Raw genomic sequence first — 22,432 nt, forward strand, 5'->3', positions numbered from 1 at the left:
ACAAAAAAACCCAGTCAGTTATTCATCATGAATTTGATCCCCAATAATTTTAAAAATATTTTATGATTTTGCAATACATATAATTTCAAGTCGTTTGGTTAACATTGAAATGATAACACTTTATGGGGAGAGTTACACTCTTTCAGCAACACATGTTTACTGAATTTGTCTCTTTCATTTTAGACATTGTGCTGGGCTTGGTAATATAGCAGAGAATAAGAAAATCTCCCTATCTTTAAGGACTTCAGCCTCATGAAGAGAGACCTGCCAGCTCAGTGCTATTATAGGAATACCAGAGGCCCAGTGCACAAAATTCATGCACGGGGGAAGGGGGTGTCCCTCAGCCCAGCCTGCACCCTCTCTAATTTGGGACCCCTCAGGGGATGTCCGACTGCTGACAGTAGGACATCCCTCTCGCAATCCAGGACCACTGGCTCCTAACCACTCACCTGCCTGCCTGCCTAATGCCCCCAACTGCCCTCCCCTGCCAATCTGGTCACCCCCAATGGCCCTCCCCTGCCAGCCTGGTTGCCCCCAACGGCCCTCCCCTGCCAGCCTGATCGCCCCTAACTGCGCTCCCCTGCCGGCTTGGTCGCCCCCAACTGCCCTCCCCTGCAGGCCTGGTTGCCCTCAACTGCCCTTCCCTGCAGCCCAGTTCGCCCCCAACTGCCCTCCCCTGCAGGCCTGATCTCACCCCCAACTGCCCTCCCCTGGCAGCCTGATCTCACCTCTAACTGCTCTCCCCTGCCAGCCTGATCGCCCCTAACTGCCTCTGCCTCGGCCCCCACCACCATGGCTTTGTCCGGAGGGAAATTGGACATCTGGAAGATGGCTGGTTGACCCGGTCTAATTAGCATATTACCCTTTTATTAGTATAGATAATGGTCAGTGCCCAAAAGGTAGTGAGTTACCAAGTCGATCAGATGGTCAGACACTTTGTGGAGGAGATGCTGCCATGAGTTATTCTGAAGCTATGACTGCAACCATCATCTATTACCTCTAATTTGAAGTTTCATGTTTAAGATCCTCATTGCTCTCATTCATGAAGCTTATAATATTTGTTTCACATTTGAACTCATATATAATTGTGCATTAATAAATAACATTGAGAGTCTACCAACACTTACTTCAAGGGGGAAAAGGTATCATTGCTCAGTGTGGAAACACTGCACTAGGTGATAGGAAGCTATTTAAAGGCTCACAACCAAAACTTAGAAAACTCACTGGGCCCAATGCCTAATGTGTGTGGCTTGACAGGAAATGTGTGTAACATAGAGCCTGGCCACTGCCTGCCGTTCTGAATTACCTCCTAGTCCCAGGACAGTCCTGTTTGACCTTCCCTAGGATTCTGCTCCAGGTGTGAAGAGAGGTGTGCGAGGTTGGGGGGAAGGCTACTACTAGAAGATTGCCAGAGAGACAGAAGAGACTGATTCTGAACTTGCTTGCAAATAATTGCCAACACCAAGAAAGAAGCCTCAACCAATGTTAGCCAAGTATCAGGGGCCTGAAAGAGGTCCCGGTATGTATAGCTACTGTGCCAGTTGTCAGCAAGACACAAAAGTTCACGGGCTTGTACAAACAGAATGCCAGCCCAGTGGAGATTATGTAAGGAAGTGTTTCAGTTAAGAGCCCTCCTTCTTGGGTCCCCAATTTTTAAAAATGTCCTTTCTCACTTTTAACTGCTACTTACAGTGTCATGGAACAATCACATTGTGCTTTACAAAGTGCAAAACTGGTGTTGTATACTTTCATGGCTCAATTCAAGTGAAACTGTCTATTAGAAAGCTAGATCTAGAGAGCTTGAACTCCAGATAAACTCTAGGGTAAAAGTACAAATCTGTGAGTTAATGTCAGCTTACACATCGTGGGTGACATCATGGGAATGATTACTCCTTGAAAGTAATAGAATTCAGTCATGTTTATGAAACTATAAATGAATTCTCTTCATAATTATACCAACTTTTTCAAATATTATTTTTAAATGTTTTTATTTATGTTTCATTATTCTCCTATCAAAGTATTACTTATTATTCAGTTCCATTCTCCCAACTTGTAACTCCTCATTCCCCATATCTACTATTTTCCCCACTTGATTTCTTTATCGGCGAGGTTTTATTTAAGACTTAAAACATTTCCCAAAGTGGCCTAAGAGTAAAGCCTAAGGAAGTAAAAGACTGTGAAAGACCTAGGATGTTATGCGGTGCCAGTCAGATTGATGTATTCGGTTTTTATTGGGCACTGATTGTGAACCGAGCTCTGTGACAAGTGCTGGAGACATAAAGGTGAACAAGACATAGTAGCTGTCATCCAGGAGTTTACAAGAGGAAGAGTCAAATAAAAATGAATTAATAATATAACAGTAAACAATGCGACAAGTAGATGATCTAAATTTTCACAGTTTACTCTGGGAGCAACATGGAGCCACTTGACCCTAAGTCTGCACCTGCTAGGTTCTGTGGACAACCTAAGAAAGCAAGAGGCACCCTTGAGTAATGAAAATAAGATATTCACATATGGACATAAATATTAAATCAAAAGGCAGTGTATCAGAGTTCTCCAGAGATGCAGACCAGTAGGATAGATAGATCATAGGTAGATAATAGATGATAGATAGATAGATAGATAGATAGATAGATAGATAGATAATAGATAGATAGATAGATAGATAGATAGATAGATAGATAGATGATAGATGATAGATAGATGGTACTTAGATATATAGAGAGATAATAAATAGATAATAGATGATGATGATGATGATGATGATGATGATGATGATGAAGATAGATAGATAGATAGATAGATAGATAGATAGATAGATAGATAATAGATAGGTAGATGATAGATAGATAGATAGATAGATAGATAGATAGATAGATAGATAGATAATACTTACCTAAAGAGCTGTATTTCAGAATGATCTCTTGGAGCTGTGGGGTGGGCAAGTCCCACATCCACCGGGCAGGCCCTGAAAACTCTCCAGTTTGATGCTGTAGTCTTGAGGCAGAATTCCTTCTTCTCCAGGGAAACTTCAATTTTGCTTTTAAAACATTTAAACTGAGCGGACGAGGCCCACCCACAACATTAAGATGAATCTCCTTTACTTAGAGTCCAGCTAGTTACCTGGAGAAAAGCACCAAAGGTGTGACTGGACCACTTTTGCTAAAGACACCCAGGTGTATGACACATGGATCCCCGCAACCATCTCAGCATGAACCAGGAAGGGAGATGCTGTATCTAGAAGGTGTGTGGAGGTCACTCTTGCTGACGGCTTGGACACCGGCGAACTACACAGGATATTGACAAGATTTTAAGAATTTTATACCAAAAATGTCGCCAGCCTGGACTGGAAAGTGCAGAGGGACAAAAAAAGAATGACTCTGAATATGGAGCTCGAGATGCAAAGAGCTGGGCTGACCAGACTCCTTGGGCTCTGAGGGTGGGGCTGCCTCCCCAGCTGGCCAGAGCACAGGGATCTTGCTTCTGCCCAGAATGATCCGAGATCCCTCTGATGTGGACTTAAGTGACAAATGAGAGAACAGTTGAGTGTCCTTTCAAGATTTAGCGAGGGCCCTAACTGCTTTGGCTCAGTGGATAGAGAGTCAGCCTGTGGACTGAAGGGTCCCAGGTTCGATTCCGGTCAAGGGCATGTACCTTGGTTGCGGGCACAACCCCAGTAGAAGGAGGCAGTTGATGGATGTTTCTCTCTCATCGATGTTTCTAACTCTCTATCCCTCTCCCTTCCTCTCTGTAAAAAGTCAATAAAATATATTTAAAAAAAAAAAAAGATTTAGGGAGGAGAGCTCTATAGGAAACTGACCTTGACGTGAATCTAGATCAGGGGTCCTCAAACTATGGCCCGCAGGCCACATGCGGCCCGCCAAGGACATTTATCCGGCCTGCCGGGTGTTTTTGCCGCCGCTGCCTGTCCTGCTTAGCAGCCAACTTAGCAGTGTGCATAGGAATTTGTTCATAGTTGTTTTTTTTAAACTATAGTCCGGCCCTCCAACGGTCTGAAGGACAGTGAACTGACCCCCTGTTTAAAAACTTTGAGGACCCCTGATCTAGATTTTACTCTTAGTAATAGAAAGACTTTTTTCTTATAGAGTATTTGAGCTATTATGCAACTGAATACTACATATGTTCATTATAAGTAACTAAAGATTACATATAAAATATGTGTTATTTATATTAGATAGGAAGAACATAGGAATAAATATTAAAATATTAACAGTTGTTATCAGCCTTTAATTTTCCTCAATTTTCTTATTCATTTTCTAGAGTAAACTTTTCACTTTGTAATGAGAAAAAAGTTATTTATAAGGCAAATGTGTTATATTATTTATATTGTATTGATTGAGGATTTGTTTTGTTTTGTTTTGGGTATCAGGCCCATTAGAGTGTTAGGGTGGAAAGAGCAGTGACTTGATACAAGAGACCTGATTTCTAGATGTATTGCTGCCTCTCAAAACTTGGACCTTGGACAAGCCCTTAAGCTCTCTAAAGCTATTTCCTGCCCTGCACACTTCTCAAAGGAGGTGTAAGAATCAACTGAGATTGCTTATGAAGATGCTGTAATTCTCAGTATACATGTCAGGAATGATTATTGCAAAAATAGTTGTAACACAGTTATCAGTTTCATATGCACAAGAACTATGCATTTGTGTTTTTTATTAAATAGGTATTTTATAGTATGGAAACAGTCCCTGATGTTACAAAACATAGTTATTTTGGATCATAATAAAGCAGCACATCTATGTAGGATCCTGTAAAAACCCCATAGACTGAATGTTTACATTTAAGCAAAATATACTATGTATCTAAAAAAGTTTGAAAAATTATTTTAAATTAATAAAGGTCATGTTTGGTGAAAGAATGTAATGAGGAGGTGCTGACATTTTGGACTAAAAAAAAAATTCAACTGATTGTAGATGTTAACCACATCTACAAAATACCTTCTCAGCCACACCTAGATTAGTGTTTGAGTAACTGAGCCAAGTTGACACCTAAAAATAACCATTGCAGTAGAACTCTGCCTACACGCAATAGACATTCAGTACCTGTCATTTCTACTCCTCATTTGACTGCTCTTCCCTCTGTTGCAACTTTCCTTTTTAAATGCCAACTTTTAAATGTCAAGACACAGACTCATGCTGTCTCTCACAGGCCAGTGTATTTCAGAAACATTTATGTGTTCTATCATGTGAAGCTCTTCTCACTCATTGAAAACTTGAATGGGGTTTGTAAGGACACATGGGTGAAAACAGACAGTGCCACTTACCATGTTAAGTTATTTATTCCTTAACACCAAAAGAAGAGTTTCTATCTATTGGATTACCAAAAGAATACTTTGTTTGAATTTCAAAACTTGCATTAAATGAGCCTGCAATCTGACTCTATTTACTTGGGAAGCAAGGCCATATCATAATATTTATGATATTATGATAGTGCTAGAGGCCCAGTGCAGGAAATTCATGCATGGGGGGAGGTGTCTCTCAGCCCGGCCTGCACCCTCTCCAATCTGGGATCCCTCTGGGATTGGGCCTAAACCTGCAGTCGGACATCCCTCTCACAATCTGGGACCTCTGGCTCCTAACTGCTTGCCTGCCTGCCTGCCTGCCTGATTGCCCCTAACTGCTTCTGCCTGCCAGCCTGATCGCCCACTAACTGCTCCCCTGCCAGCCTGATCAATGCCTAACTGCTCCCCTGCTGGCCTGCTGGCCCCCAACTGCCCTCCCCTGCTGGCCTGATCTAATCCCAATTGCCCTCTCCTGCCGGCCTGATCACCCCCAACTGCCCTCCCCTGCCAGCCTGGTCACCCCCAACTGCTCTCCCCTGCAGGCCTGGTTGCCCCTAGCTGCCCTCCCTTGCTGGCCTGTTCACCCCTAATGGCCCTCCTTGCCAGCCTGGTCACCCCCAACTGTCCTCCCCTGAAGGCCTGGTCCCCCCCAACTGCCCTCCCCTGCAGGTTTTGTCCCTCCCAACTGTCCTCCCCTGCAGGCCTGGTTGCCCCCAACTGCCCTCTCCTACAGGCCTAGTCACCCCCAATTGCCTTCCCCTGCAGGCCTGGTCCCCCACAACTGCCCTCCCCTGCAGACCTGGTCCCCCCAACTTCCTTCCCCTGCAGGCCTGGTCCCCCCCAACTGCCCTCCCCTGCTGGCCTGATTGCCCACAACTTCTCTCCCCTGCTGGCCATCTTGTGGCGGCCATCTTGTGTCCACATGGGGGTGGCCATGTTTGACCACATGGGGGCTGCCATCATGTGTGTTGGAGTGATGGTCAATTTGCATATTATCTCTTTATTATATGGGATGGTATGTGCATGTACACGTGTAAGGGTATGCACATGATATTTCTGTGTGTCAGAGTGTGTGTGTGTGTGTGTATGTGTGTGTGTGTGTGTGTGTGTGTGTGTGTGTGTACTATTTTCTGCAGAGGTTGTGTCATTGATTTTCCAGATTACTGTCATCAAGATAAAATAAGAATTGCCATATTTAACCTTAGCAATAAAGCTACTGCCAAGCATTGCAATCTAGCTTTTTGGCTCTCACTGCTAAGACTTCTGTCTTCACATTTATGTTTCCTGTATCAATTTAGAAAATTGTAAAGGGTAGCTATTAAAAGATATCTGGAAGGTAAATGAATTTGCTACTCTCAGCAGAAAGGATGTCCGCTGTTTAGCTTTCTTCTCCTAAGCAATCATTTGTTTTTCAACTTGCAAAATGAATTTTGAAACAATGCCACATTATGCCACAAAATATTAATAGGTACAATTAATGCATTGATATATGTTTGAGTCTGTCATCCTTCATTATTCCCTTTGTGCCATTCTTCTTTTAATCTGCCATGACAGTTCTGTAATGGAGCCCCAGAAATATGAGTCTAGGGCAAGCCATCCCACTAATCATCAACATGGCATTGTGTGTTGTGCAGTAGATACATGTTCCTGTTTTGTCAGCGGGGATGATAGTCTGTAAAATTTCTACCCAGAGAAAATGCTTTCCAAGATTTGTTTACAAGCAAAAAATTTAATGGGGTGCTGAGTTCGATCATGACAGGGTTTGTGTTTTGTTCTGTGGTTTTTGGTTTTTGTTTTTTTTCTGTTGAGTAGGTTCTCATTTTAGTTTTAACTACAGGATACAGGACAGAATTGCTAAAGCAATCCAATTATATAAGCTACATGTGTGCAACACATATTAGGCATTAGACCACCTTTCATTATTGGTTCTCTAATTCCTCAGCTATAATGGGATCTGCAAGCCACCTCTAGATTGTGTGACAGTGATCACTTTGGGGGTTCTTGGCTTAAACGAATACCCCCAGTGAAATAATTAATTGCTAGTTCCATAGATTCCATCCTGAATAACACTATAAACAGATCTATTAAACAAACCAGGGATTCTTCCAAATGGGCACTCAGCAATAATTGTCACTCTGAAAGAACATTAATAAATGCTTCCAGGATATCCTAGAGGGGCAAGCCAGCTGCCTTTAAAAAATATTTGCACAGATCTGTATCAATTTATCTCTTGTAGCATATGCCAGTCCTGTTATCAGGAAAAGCCAACTCTCCCAGCTTGGTACAAAGCTACAAGTTTGGAGCATTCAGCTCATTTTGCCTGATCTTGGAAACTCATATTTTTCTTTGAAAAATAGAGGACTATATACTTGGTATACTGTAAAATAGTTATGGAGGTGGCTTTCATTGGTAATGGTAGATGATCTATTCAACCTATGCATTGTTTAATTATATATATTATGGCAAGTGTTTCACGGTAAACCAGTATAGGCTGTAAATAGTTTATAATCACTATAAACACAGAAAACTGAAAACATCCACTTGAGGCATAGCTGCCTCTTCAATGCTATGATTAAGGAAAAGTGTTAGGTTGTTTTGTTTACCTTTCATTTACAACATTCATCAGTTCTTATGAAAACCTAGACATTGGCCAGATTTGTTGTCTTTTAGCATATTTTAACACACCTGTAAACATGAAGACAAATTACATTATTTCAGAATATAATTATTTATCCAGAGCATATTTAGTTTATTATCAAGAAGCACTGATATATATTGCATTAATTATATAGAATTATAGAAAAGGGTTATACCATAATTATGGCAAAGGTCTAACTTTCCCAGAACCCAAGGTTAGATATTATAAATTTTTAGCAGCTCTTAGGAGGTTTGGGGGTGACAGACAAGGCCCACTGAGGTGCCACCTCTGAGCACTACACCTCCAAGTCAGGATTAAGTACCAACTGAATGTTGGAGCCAATTTATGCTTAAGAGAAATGTCATGTACTTTCAGTTATAAGTAAGTTCTGAGGATCTGCTGTATAGCATGGTGACTGTAAGTAATAATACTGAATTGTATAATTGAAATTTGCTAAGAATCCTTTCTTAAAGGTTCTCACAAAAATAAGAAAGAACTATGTAAGGTGAAAGATGGATTAATGAACTCAATAGTGGGATTCCTTTCACAAAATGAATGTATAATAAGTCATCACATTGTACACTGCAAATACATATAATACAATTTTATTTGTCAATTTATCTCAATAAAGCTGAAAAAAGGGAAAAGAAAAAAATAGCTTTTCTCTAGAAAAAAATATAACTACTGTCTTATAATGTTATCACACTCTCATTAGTAATTATAAACAAATCGATAAACAATTTGGAACAAGAGAAAAGGAATATAAATACCAAGATTGATTCGTTTTCTTGTCATGAATTCATTCATTATCAACTATCATCAGAATAAAGATATTAATTGTTCAGTTCTGTTCAGTCCCTGCACTGTTGTCTCCCTGTTTAGGACTAGTGCTCCCTGCTCTCTTATACTGATATCTGTACATGACAATTATAATCAGTGAGACATTATTTATGTATTAGAGGCTTGGTACATGAAATTCATGCATGGGGGGTGGGGGGTGTCCCTCAGTCCAGCCTGCACCCTCTCCAATCTGGGACCCCTCAGGGCAGTTGGACATCACTCTCACATTCCGGGACTGCTGGCTCCCAACTGCTCGCCTGCCTGCCTGCCTGATTGCCCCTAACCGCTTCTGCCTGCCAGCCTGATCACCCCCTAACCACTCCCCTGCCAGCCTGATTGATGCCTAACTGCTCCCCTGCCGGCCCGATTGCCCCCAACTGCCCTCCCCTGCCGGCCTGGTTGCCCCTAACTGCCCTCCCCAGCCGACCCGGTCAACCCTAACTACCCTCCCCTGCCAGCCCAGTTGCCCCTAACTTCCCTCCCCTGCAGGCCCAGTTGCCCCTAACTTCCCTCCCCTGTTGGCCTGGTTCCCCCCAACTGCCCTCCTTTGCAGGCCTAGTCGCCCCCAACTGCCCTCCCCTGCTGGCCTGATCACCCATAACTGCCCTCCCTTGCCGGCCATTTTGTGGCGGCCATCTTGTGACCACATGGGGGTGGCCATCTTGTGTGAGGGCATGACAGTCAATTTGCATTTTATCTCTTTATTATATAGGATGAGTATTTATTTAATGTTCTTTATTTTTCTGCTCTTCTGCAAACTGCATGAAGATAGGAAGTATATCTGCCCTGCTCAGCAGTGTGCTCCCAGAGCTTCAAGCAGAAATAATATGGCTGGAAGGTATTTGAGAACTATGTGTTGAATCAGTGATTAAAAATGAAGACCTGCAGCCCAGCTGGCTTGGCTCAGTAGTTGAGTGTCGACCTATGAACCAGGAGGTCAAGGATTCCCATTCAGGGAACATACCGGGGTTGCAGGCTCCATTTCTAGTGTGGGGCATGCAGGAGGTGGCCAATCAATGATTCTCTCTCATCATTGATGTTTCTATCTCTCTCTCCCTCTCCCTTCCTCTTTGAAATCAATAAAAAAATATTTTTTAAATGTATGCATGCATTTATGACCACAGTTTGGGTCTCCTCACTTCTCTAAGCTACAGAACTAATCTTGCAAGTCCCTGACTCACTCTAATTCACTCTCTACCATGCAGCCTCCTTCATCTCTTTGCAAGTGCAGCTCCATCCTTTTCCTTCCACTATGTTACAGTTGAGAAGACTACATGCAGAGAGGGCATGTGGCTCGCTCCGGGTGAGGGACCACAAGTGACAGTGCCAGATTTCCATGCCAGTATTCTGACCCCAGCTCCTTCCAGTACATCAAATCACTATGCTTTTGTTCCTTGCCCTTTCCTGCTTCGGTTTTTACCTGTTCTGATGGAGTTCATTGCCCTGTTTCTTTCATTCCTTCCTTCACTCTTGGCACAGTTTCTCTGGGTCAATTCAGCCACTGGAGTTTTTTTTTCTACTGTACATAGACTTCCCCTTTTTCTCCCAGTCTGATAATTTGCAAGCTCAATGCAGGCATACAGTAGCATTCATGGTTGCAGGTATGGGCTAACGTCAGTGAAACAATAAACTTATTCCTGCAAAATGTAATCATCTTCTTATGGAAATATTTCCAACTGTTTTAGGCCCCCCACTTTCTTAAACAAGGGGTGTTAGAGTCAGGAGAGGCCATGAGCTTAAAGTGCAAAGTTTCAGAGGAAGTTCAAGCCTCTCCTACTCCCCAGACCATGCGAGTGAAGGGTCAATAGGTGTTAAAGAAACATGTAAGTTAGAATTGTTAAACAGGGCCAGGGACAGCAGGCTGGGGGTGATATATCTTCCATTGGTGTTGTTCCAGTGAGAGAAACACCACATGTTAGGACTGGTATAGGATAGAGCTACCTGGGCTGACAATGGTATAGTATCTATTGAATGAAATCTGAACCTCAGAAGTTCAAAGCTTTAAATGCCTTTAAGTTTCCTTCTGTTAGCCACTGGCTATGGAAAAAGCTCTCTTCTCTCCCAATACCCATCTTCTCCTCCCTCCTCCAACCACAGTTTAGGACCCACCTCCTCTTGCAGCTGCAGGGAAGAAACAAAGCTATCATGATGGTGGACGAATAGTGAGGGGTTTTATCATAATGGTGGCAAAGGTCTGACTGCCCCAGATCCCAAGAGAAACCAAGTAACATTCATGGTCCTGCCGCACCCAGAGCGCTGTGGGCACAGAGCACTCCTTTGTGAGGCTTTCCTTCATTGACTCCATTCCCCTTGGCAAACAGGGGGCCTGCAAAGGAAGCCCCATCTAAAGGCTGATATTGACTCACTGGATGTGTAGAATCAAGTACAAGGGACTGGCTCCAAATTGAGAAAAGGGGGTTTGGATCCAATACAGTCAGAAAGTAATGTCAACTCTAAGTATGCATTTCTAGAATAAGCTTTTCTTTATTAAGTTACCAATTATCAGTGGCCCCAATTTTAAGAAATTAATATTGAGTAATAATAATAATATCGATGGTGACAGACACAGTTATTGTGTGTAATATTGCCAGAATAACTTATAAGTAATGTATAATTTCCTAAATAACAAATAAAATGAGGTGATTCGAGATCATTCCGTGATGTGGTAAAGAGTTATGCTTGAGGGTTCCTGACTTATTTTTAACCAACCCTAAATTAAGTATCACTGAATTTAATGTAAATTAAACTAAGCTTATGATAACAACAATGTACAAGCCTTGTGAGAATTCTGAAATCAAACTTTAAAAGAAGGATCATCATATATGGCCCATGGACACAGACAATGGGGCAGTGAGGTCCTGGGGCAGGGATGGGGGGGAGGCGGGCTAGAGAGGATCAATGCCGGGAGGGGGGGGGGAGAGGGGGCAGCTACATATGTAATGCTTTCAACAATAAAGAATTATTTAAATTAATTAATTAATTAATTAATTAAAAGTAAAAGAAGGATCATCAGAAGACTGAGATGAACATCCACAGTGATGTCATGGTGCTAGCGTGCTGTTGAGATGAAGTGACAAAAATGACACATCTGCTTTCTTCCTCCCCCAAACCCATAACTCCATTCTAATCATGAGAAAAACATCAGACCAACTCACACTGAAGGGAATTCTACACAACCCTAACCAGTACTCCTCAAAACGTTAAAGGTCATAAACAAAAATAAATTAATTAATTAAAAGGAGAGATTGAGAAACTATCGCAACTAAGACAAACCTCAGGATTCATGAGGACCAAATGTGGGATCCTCAATGGGACTCTGGAGCAGATAGAGGACAGTAAGGAAAAATAAGGAAATCTAAGTAAAGTATGGACTTTAGTTAACAATAGTGTATCAAGATTAACTCATCCGTTGTGACAAATGTATTATAATGGAAGATATTAACAGTATAGGAAACTGGGTGCGGGTTTATGGTAACTCTTTGTACAATACAGTTTTTCTGTAAACTAAAATTATTCCAAAATAAAACGTTTACTGAAAAGCGCATAGCAAATATGGTTGAAAAGGGATCTTCTTGACACAGTATTTACAGAAGATGCTTTTTAGTTTATAAATTATTTCCATAATTTGTGACAGTTCTCACATCTGCTACTATAAAATTCATTGCAGCTTCTCTGCCTCTTGGGGAAAATGCATTTAATTATCAGTGAAATTCAACTTCAGCTTGTTATGATGAATGATTTGAACCTGTCAGCTTCCTTCCCCCCCCCCAGCCCCCCGCAACTAAAAACAAAAGAACTGAAATGAAATACAGTCTTATTCATATTCTTCCTTCCTTCCACCTGCTTCATTTAATTGATGAAGGTTTGAGCTTTTATTAATCTTTTTGAGCTCTTCTGTAAGATGCAGAAAAAACTAATATGATATCATTGTATCTAGGTAATGTGTGTGCTTTGTGAAATTGATACACCCTGCCAAGACGTAAATTACTTAAGCTTTGATGAATGTGTTGAAATCAGGGAATGTTCAAACAGATAAAGCACAGCAATTCCTCTTTTTCTTCCTTGTTGAAACTGAATGTTGTGCTTGCATTTAAATGTGTTTTCTTTGCATTATTATTGTAATATGATGGGACAAAGACAGCAGTGATGCTGGTATTAGCATAGAGAGTCTCAGCAGGTACAAAAGTAAGCAGTGGGATACAGGCATGTGTTTTGTAGAAAACAGCCAACAGCCTTGGACAGGGTGTTTGCCAACAGGTTCAGAAACACCTACAGCCCTCCCCCAGCAAGTTGTATCATAGAAACTGTCCAAGAATGAGGGCACTGTGGATGTTCATCGTGTACATGGTGTACTTTCAGCTCCCTTTGCTGACTAACTTGGTAGATTGGAATCAAAAATCAAAAATCCACAAACACATTTGTTGGCCATGAGTGCTCGCCGGTGCCTGCCATCTGGCTGTGCCTCATATGCCAGTGAGCCTGGAAACAGGAGGAAACTTGATGGATGCTCCAGGGTCAAGAAGGTTGATTTCTCCTCGGTCATTAATGTATCCTATGACACGGAACACATTTTTTTGATTGACCATAATCAGGTGCCTAAGGCCTGAGAATCCATAAAGCCTTTGGAAGACAATTCTTAAATCGGAGACATGGGACTATCCATTGGACCATGCAAGAGCCATCAGTCATCGAATGCCTTTGCCAGAGATTGGGCTCAGTCATTTCCATCTGTTCTTTCGGTTAGTCCTTACCATCAACCAGCAAAGGACATATAGGTGAAAAAACTGAGGTCCATATCAAACACTTAAACAAGGGGTGATGCGTCAGCAGGCACCAAGTCCTGTGCTTTTTCTACCATGCTGCTTCCATGCTGGGAGTGTGTGGCTGTGTGGGGCACAAGATTGTGGCTTATCCAACCCCAGTCATCCCTGGTGAGGTCTTTGGAGGTAAAGCATGAGCCTGTGGTCTTGGTCTCACGACCATAGGAGAGGATGCCCTGGCAGTGGTGATGCACAAATTTTCAGAAGATATTCCAGAGGAGAAGGCTGAACAAGTTATACGAAAAGGAAAGAAAGTTGGGAGAGGAGCTACAATTGTCAGCTTTTTAAGACAACTAGAAACATATTTACCCTTTTAATAATATATCATTATCTGATAGCTTTTAGAGATTTGGATCTAGATATGGAAATGCGTATTTGTGAGAAATGTCCTTGTACTTTAAAGTAATTAAATAGATGAAGTTATATACAGCTTTTTCTCAACTTGTTTAATGTTGTTGTCAAAGCAAGTGAGAAATCTAATAGTCTAGGGCAGTGATGGGCAACCTTTTGAGCTTGGTGTGTCAAACTTCACCAAAAAACTGAGCATAACTCGGGTAGTGTGTCACTTTGAGGAAAAAACTAACTCCAAGACTCTAGTCACAAATGTTTCATCCTCGGCATGCGGCCACCTCAGCGGCCACGTGTCATCAGAAATGGCTACGCATGTCAGTGCTGACATGCGTGTCATAGGTTCGCCATCACTGGCTAGGGCAAGGAAAAAGATTAAAATAGCCTGGACAATGTGGCTCAGTGCTTGAGTGTCATCCCAGGAACCAAGAAGTCACCGGTTTAATTCTCAGCTTCCGGGCTCGATCCCCAATGGGGGTGCATGCAGAAGGCTGCCAATCGATGATGTTTCTCATCAATGTTTCTTTCTCTCTATTCCTTTCCTTTCATCTCTCTAAAGACATATTTAAAAATTGAAATATATATGCATACATGTTTCATCTAAGGAACTGTCAGTGAATATTTTCACTGGGACAGAGAACAGTTATAGATCTGTGTTAATAAATTTTGTTATTTTTTAATAAAGGCCAACCTTAAAATCAAGGGCTTTTTTAACAGGTTTGAACCTGAAAAGTATTCTGTTAGAATTTATTTTTTTAGAAATCAAATTCTGTTTTAAATTCTCATATGGAAAATCTTTTTCGAAGAGTTAAGGAGCTCTTTTAAAAGAAAAGAAAATAATCACATCTAATTGAGCTATTTGATGAACTTGGATTTTTTTTACACTCATTTCCTAGGGCGAGTAACATATGTTTGTGTCAAGTTGTTACAGAGTAAATTACCACAAAAAAATCTTCAAAATTTTTAAAAGCCTCAGAAATGGCTATGTTTCATTTTATCATCATTGAATAATCTCAGAACCACCACATAATCCCTAGAGATAAGAGAAGGATGTCACAATGTCTATCTCTTAAAGAGGTCTATCATGTATTTCAAAATGTGCCAAGGCCAGTTAATTTAAGTCTCTTCATGATTGTGAACTTGTCCTTGAATGATGGGTTCAATGTTTATAGGTTTTCAATAACAGGAAAGTAAGGAGAAAATCGGGCAATGTGCTAAGTCAAGAAAAATGATCCAAGCAGGAAAATGTATAATGTAAAAAACATTTTAAGAACAAGAGTGGGGGGTGAGGGGATCCCCAGCATTTTGCTGCTGGCAGCAAACTTTGTCATGCTTGGGAGTGAAAAAATATTTAATCAGCAGAATGTGTGCAAAGGTAAGAATTTAGGGGTTTTTTTTTGTTGTTTTTTTTAAGGCAAGCTAAAAGGGGAAAATGTCAAAAAAGGTTTACCCTATGAAAGACAGAAAGTGAGGCAAGCATGAAGGAATAGAGTAGGAAGTTGGAATCAAGGAAAAGTTATGTACCAATGACTCTCAGCAAGTGGGAGGTGTGTCTGTCACCATTGACCAAGCAGGGCAGAGCACATGGAATACTGGAAATAGTGGAAAATAGATGACAGACTGGGCAACAGGAATCATCACAGAGAAGAGAAACTGGACCTTGGTCATCACGGGGTTTCTTACCTGCCTGTCTGTCCGTGGGTCTCGCCGGAGAGAGGCCTGGACACATCACTTGCACCAGGCTGCATCTGTTCTCGGGAAACTCAAGTCATACCTGGGGCCAGTACTCCTCCACAGGCTACTACCAATTGATTTGAGTGGGGTTTGTGCACATGATAATTAAGAGTACTCAAAATCAGAAAGCCGGTTACAGTATCAGAAATGCTCAGAATATTTGAGCCAGATCCCTCCTTCTTTTCCTAATGAATATGCTAGCCTTTCAACACCAGCAGAGAGAGACAAATATCAACTCAGGATGTGTAAGCCCCTAAGATGAGGAAGTATGGATTTAGGTTCTCAAAATAGTAAGAAAGTACGTCATATCAATTTGCCCTTCTGTCAAACCTCAGTAAGTTAAGTGAAAAGAATCTTAAAAAATACTAGACTTGAGGAAGCAAAGTCTTCAGGAAATTAATCAAAGAGGCCGAAACATATTATGAGCTCTTCTTCCAAAAGCAAAAATAAGAAAGCCTACACATATATTTAAGCCCTTGGATTCCTACTTTAAAGTGATTTTGGGGGATGAGGCATAGGTGAACAGACTTTTCCTAGAGCTGTATTAGAATTTGAACTTCTAAACCTTTAAGAACTTATAAAATATGACATGTTATTAAACTCTACCACATAGTTGAGTACAATATTTATAATCCATGCTATGTCTTTTTTTTCCAAAATTGGATAGAAAGCAATAATTTTTGTAATAATCTGAAACCAGTTTCGTGAGGTGCTCTGCCAAGTTCGAAAGGGTTGGGGAAACAGTCCATAAACACAGCCTCACTCCCTTCTCATCCTCTTCATCATGCTGACAGTCTTCCCAAGAATCATCACCAGCTTGGTCGGTGCCATTAGAGATAAGAGGCTATCTGTGTTTCCCCTGGAAACCTCTATTTTCCAGACTTTATAACTCATTTATAAATATTCACTCCAGGCAACAGTTCCATGTATTATGATTCTGGGCCTCAAAATCGATACTGAACTTCACTAATGCTTTTTAGAAATCCCGGGGACGCTTACACTATGACAAAAGAACCAAAAGAAAAATCATGTGCAGTGTGATTTGAACCAAAATACTGTGGAGTCTAGAAGCCATGTGTACATAACTCTTTCTTAGCAGTTCTATCTTTCAGAGTATAATTCAGTTGTAATAAAATGTATTGCATTGTATACAGTCTACTAATTAATTCAAATTATACATTTCTAATTTATTTGTTTCTATAAAGGCAACTAAATTTAAAATTATATTTTTTCAGCTAAACCTTTTGTACAGCACTCTATTATTAGCCATGCTCCTTTTTTGTTACAGAGTTTGAGATGGAATTATATAAAAAGGCATGAGATTATATGACCTGTTTTTGAATATAATAATATCCTTAATATGTCTAAACATATTTAAGACATCAATATCTTCTCTCCAGATGGTGTCTAGCTCCTTGAGAGAAACCTTCAACATTCCAGACTGGTCTTCTACCTGAAAGAAAAGACATCACAAATTTAATGGTTTTATTAAAGAAGAGACCAAAATATACTTCTTTCCCCAATCTGGAAAGACAGAATTGTAAAGATTGGGAAACAGAGTAAAATCACCTCAACCCATTAAAATGAAACATTTTCTTCTTAGAGTCATCACTTTAATGTTTGTACTTAAGGATTTAGTTGTTTGAATTAAATCCTCGTCCTGTTACACTGCTGTGCCAGCTGTGTGTGCAAGTGCTATTGAGCAAGAACCGAAGTTATATTGCCAGAATTCCCCTGGTGTTTTGGCTTTTTAGTAGGCGTGTGCTCAAAGTCTAACCTCACGTGCACTTCTCTTCTCTTCCCCACAGCTGTTTTGTGACAGTAAGACGGTGGTGCACGCCACAGACGGGCTGGACTGGGAGGACAAAGACGCCCCGGGGACCTTGGTGGGCAACGTGGTTCACTCGCGGATCCTCAACCCGCTGCGCCTGTTTGTGAAACAGTCCCCGGGGCCGAAGCCCGGGCACCTGGCCTACGCGGACAGCTTGGACAGCTTCTGGGACTGGCTGGCCAACGCCACGGAGGTCCAGGAGCCTCTGGCAAGAACTAAACGGAGGCCAATAGTCAAAACGGGAAAGTTTAAGAAAATGTTCGGCTGGGGAGACTTCCACTCCAACATCAAAACTGTGAAACTCAACCTCCTGATCACGGGGAAGATTGTTGACCACGGCAACGGGACGTTCAGCGTTTACTTCCGACACAACTCCACGGGCCTGGGCAATGTCTCCGTGAGCCTGGTGCCCCCCTCCAAAGTGGTGGAGTTTGAGGTGGCCCCGCCGTCTTCCTTGGAGACCAAGGAGTCCAAATCTTTCAACTGCCGCATCGAGTATGAAAAAACAGACCGGGCGAAGAAGACGGCCCTGTGCAACTTCGACCCGTCCAAGATCTGCTACCAGGAGCAGACGCAGAGCCACGTGTCCTGGCTCTGCTCCAAACCCTTCAAGGTCATCTGCATCTACATTGCCTTTTACAGCGTCGACTACAAACTCGTGCAAAAAGTCTGCCCCGACTACAATTACCACAGTGAGACTCCTTACTTATCTTCCGGCTGAGTCCTTCTGCAGCGACAGAGAGGAGGGACGGGTCTCTATGTCATTGGAATGACCGAGAACCAAGCCAGCTCTTCGTGGTAAAGGATCCTGTTTATGGCAGTGAACCTTAGTTCCCCAGGAGGTTTACAAATTAAAAAAGAAAAGGAAAGGAAATGAAACATCTTTAAGCGTAAAGTGTATTTGTTTCGATCATAAGTACCTTCATCGGAAGAGTCAAAACTGTTTATGAAGCCATCATTGTCACGTAGGATGGTGAGGTCCTCAGAATACTGTTTCCCTAAAAGAAGCATCAGTGGTAGCAACATGTAACGAGAAAGAATCGAATTATGCATGTGATAAACATTGCTCTTGGAATGAGCCTGCCTTGAACTGTTTTGGACGGTTACCTTAAAAACAGCACATTCAGTAAAGTCACTGTAAAGGTTGTATTTGATAGGTGACTTGCACTTCTGATGTGGGATTTTTTTTAATTATTATTGCTGACCCCACCCCCACCCCCACCCCCCATCTGTGCGGTTACTGAGATGAGAGATGAAGGGGTGAAATTTGTTTCAACACTCGTGTGTGAAGTTACAGTGCCACAGTGCAACTGAATACACTATTATCTGAGCTGGAGTTGGGTGACCGTGATTTAAACAGCCCTATGTTGGTCACCGCCTTTATAATTCTCATCTGAGTAGTAATATTGGTGTATTGGGAAAGCAAATCTGGATGTATTATAAGTCAATTCAACAATAATGAAGATCATGATGCTTTTAGATTCTTCTGCCAAATTCAGTGCTGTGAGAGATTGTAAAAAATGTCATAAATCTGCATTCACCCTGTAACCTATAAACTCTTTCTATTCATTTGGTAGTATGATTTTTCTATACATGTGTAGGACAACTCTGAAATGGGGAGAAAGTGAATGCTTCTTAGGCTGCAATAGGAGAAAACTTGCAAGTGGAAGGAAGACATTCCAGGATTACGGATTCATTATTCCCAGCCTCCCAGGTTAAGTTCTCCTTGCATCGTTAATTATTTGAACGATCATATTCTATGTGGAAATAGAGTCTATTTAAACATTACCAATTATTATTAAGTACTAATAACCAAGATACCTGACTCATCAGGCTTTTGAAATTATTTAAAAATTAATGTTTGTACACAATTGGTGTACTTCCTGTTGTCTCTGAGGGTGGACAGTCAGCTTGGATGGTAGAACAGGATGACCTTGGAACTAGCACAGAATGAGGGGCTGGGTGACCAGTGAAAAGGTTTTGAGAACCCGTAAGACTCATAGAATGGTTACCTTTTTTTACATGTTAACTTTTAGATGTTTACTCCTCCCCCCCCCTTCTTATCTGTAAAAACCAGTTAAAGTGAAGCACTAAATTGAGGACTGAAGGAAAACCAGTCCCAACCAACAAAACTGCTCCCAGCACATCGTTAAAAAGTCAACAGCTCTGCTCTCTATTTTGCATCTCCATCCCTTTCCTTTCCTTGCTCTCTGCACCGTGTTTCATTTTGTCTTTTGCAAAAATTGTACTAGGCTTAGTGTGTGGTAGTACAGACTTGAAATTTTTGCTCTGAGTTCATCAGGTGTTTTTGTAATTTTGTGGTTGGTGTGAAATATTTCGAAACATCTTTTATTTTCGTCTAGAAACAAGATTAAAATACTATTTATTGTAAAATATGTGGGAACCATAGATGTATATATACTTAGAATTTTCTGTGTACAGAGAAAGTATGTGTACACATTTCTATGTAAATAAAAAGAATTTGCTAAATCTGTCACATGACTTCAGGGTATTTTTTTAAGACTATTCTTGTTTCTTTTCTTCACAAGTATTTATTGTGTATGCACATACATATGTGTGTTTGCATGTGTGCATGTGTGTGTGTGCGCGCGATATCAACTGAGCATTAAGATTCTCCATATGTATTAAACAGAGCAGCTCAACTATGGAGATTATAAAGCAGAGTAAAAGGATTATTACTATAAAGCTTGGCACATAGCCTGGCATCTAGTAAGAACTCCTTAAGTGTGAGTTGCCATTATGATCATATTATTATTATAACATGAAATGAGATTTAAAGCTATCTGATGTTCAATAGTTGAGTGACATAAACGTTATATCCACACAAAGAAAAAAAAACCACACTAAATCAGTTTAGATTTCAGCAGGATTTAAAAAAAAAAAGAAAAGAAAGCTGCCCCAGGCGTATTTTTAAATTGGAGTAGAACATATGCCACATGTATTTTTAAGTCATAACTTTATTTCAAAGCCTACATAATTGTCAGTAATGGCGCTTGGCACAATATAAATCAGATTCCATTTCAACATGCAAATGCACACATTTCTACAAAACCATTTTTGCCTTTGCGCACTGCGGTGGAAGAAACGGATATTCAAGGGTATTAATGTAAGACAATTTTACACCCAATCACAAATTGTTTAAATTAAAAGGAAAAGACCCTTTAAAAATAAAAGTTAAACTAATAGATTATACATGTGAAATGAATATAATGCCATACATCAATATACCTCAATAAAAAATTTTCAAAACTTAGAAAAACAACACTAGCAGAAATGTAATCCTCAGGGTGATGCCAGGCGTCTTCTCAGGGGCTCTCCAGGCCTGCTTTACTAGAAAGCAAACTAGTTTGGAGACCTTTTCACCCCTCAGCAGAAACAGTCTTTCTACTCATCACCACACAGAAGGAGGAAAGAGACCGTATGTCCATGACCGAGTCCAATGTGGTCACACCGGCCACACACACTGTCAAATCTGCAGAAGGGAAAAGGGAGAAGGCTCCTGTGCACAGCAGGCCGGCGGCAGTCAGTAAAGAAGAAGCACTCCCTTACGTCGTGGTACTTGGAATTTCAGCACAGTCTCATGATCTAAAGTAACAGCAACGACGAGTATGGTTCTCTGATATGGCCACTCCTAAGAGCACCTGATACACATTGCATTATAGTCTTTAATCTTTATTGTAAAACGCTTTTCTTCTTTACTTGATATGACCCAGACGCTGCATGCTACATTGAGGCGTGATTGCTACATTTTAAACATTTAACATTGAGCTAGAGATCTGTCTGCATTTAAGATAAGGTTCTGCTGGGTTGGACCTGCCATTATGGCTTTTCAAAGTGTGGTTGGCAGATCAGCAGTATGACCTGTAAGCTTGTTACAAATGTAGAATCTCAGGTCCCAGCCCAGACGCTGAATTGGAGTTTTCATTTTAACAAAATCCTCGTGAGACTTGCATAAGCATTAAAAACTGAGAAGAACTTCCCTAGAAAGTCTGATTTAATGGAAGTGCTATAGGAATTAAGAATCTTCATAGTAAATAAGCACCCTAGGGTATGTGATTCAAATGGACTTCTGACAATACTTTGTTTTAAAAAGTTAAAGGAATGGACACTTTTAAAAACAAAAATTAACCCTGGCCGGTATGCTAAATGGTTAGAGCCAAAGAATTGTGGGTTCGATTCCCAGTCAAGGGCAAGTACATGGATTGCAGGTTAGATCTCTGGCCCTCCTAGTCAAGGTAGGTTTGGGAGGCAACCAATTGATGTGTCTCTCTCTCATCAATGTTTCTCTCTCCCTCTCTCTCCCCTTCCTCCATCCCTTCCACTTTCTCTAAAAACCAATGGAATAAAATATCCTCAGGTGAGGATTAACAAAAATTTTTGAAAAATTAAAAGTAGAAACAAAATGTTAAACTAAAAGATTGCTAACCAAATGAAAAAAAAGTGATCACACGTGGAAGAGTAAGATTGCAGAGGGTGTGGCCTGTACTGTCTCTTAGTTAAACCCTCTCCTTTGACAGGCAAGTGAAACTGAGGCCCCATCAGAGTAAAGGACATGCCCAGCAATAAGTGACAAACCCAACTGAAATGCAGGTGCCTTGACTCCTGGTCCTAGGTCTTAGGTTACACAAGAAAGCTAAGCTAAAGCAGATATTCAAGACAAAACAAAAATAATTGCAGTGAGCTTATATCAAGACATGATCCAGAGGCCAAAACTAAACATGAAAATGTTCTCTCTCTAAAACCTTCAGGATTGTAACTTCTTTAAAAACACAAAAATTTTAAAACCTAAAACTAAAGAAAAATAAAGTCAGGATAGAGCCATTATATTAAAAGATAAGAATCCTGGAGTATTATAGGTATATCTCATTAAGAATTAACAGTAGCTACATTGAATACTACAT

General features: G+C 40.9%; 1 protein-coding gene across 1 annotated transcript in view; it reads left to right on the plus strand.

Moving 5' to 3' along the window:
* The window catches only part of NXPH2 (neurexophilin 2), a gene marked incomplete at both ends in the record, with an annotated part of 106,113 nt that extends 87,882 nt beyond the window's left edge, over window positions 1–18,231 (plus strand). Inside the window, 1 exon segment of the mRNA XM_079781701.1 lies at window positions 17,488–18,231. Coding sequence (XP_079637827.1) covers window positions 17,488–18,231 — 744 coding nt within the window.
* Window positions 18,232–22,432: the final 4,201 nt, after the last annotated feature.

This window comes from Cnephaeus nilssonii, assembly GCF_951640355.1.
Source record: "Cnephaeus nilssonii genome assembly, chromosome: 10".
In the NCBI taxonomy this organism is placed as follows: domain Eukaryota; kingdom Metazoa; phylum Chordata; class Mammalia; order Chiroptera; family Vespertilionidae; genus Cnephaeus; species Cnephaeus nilssonii.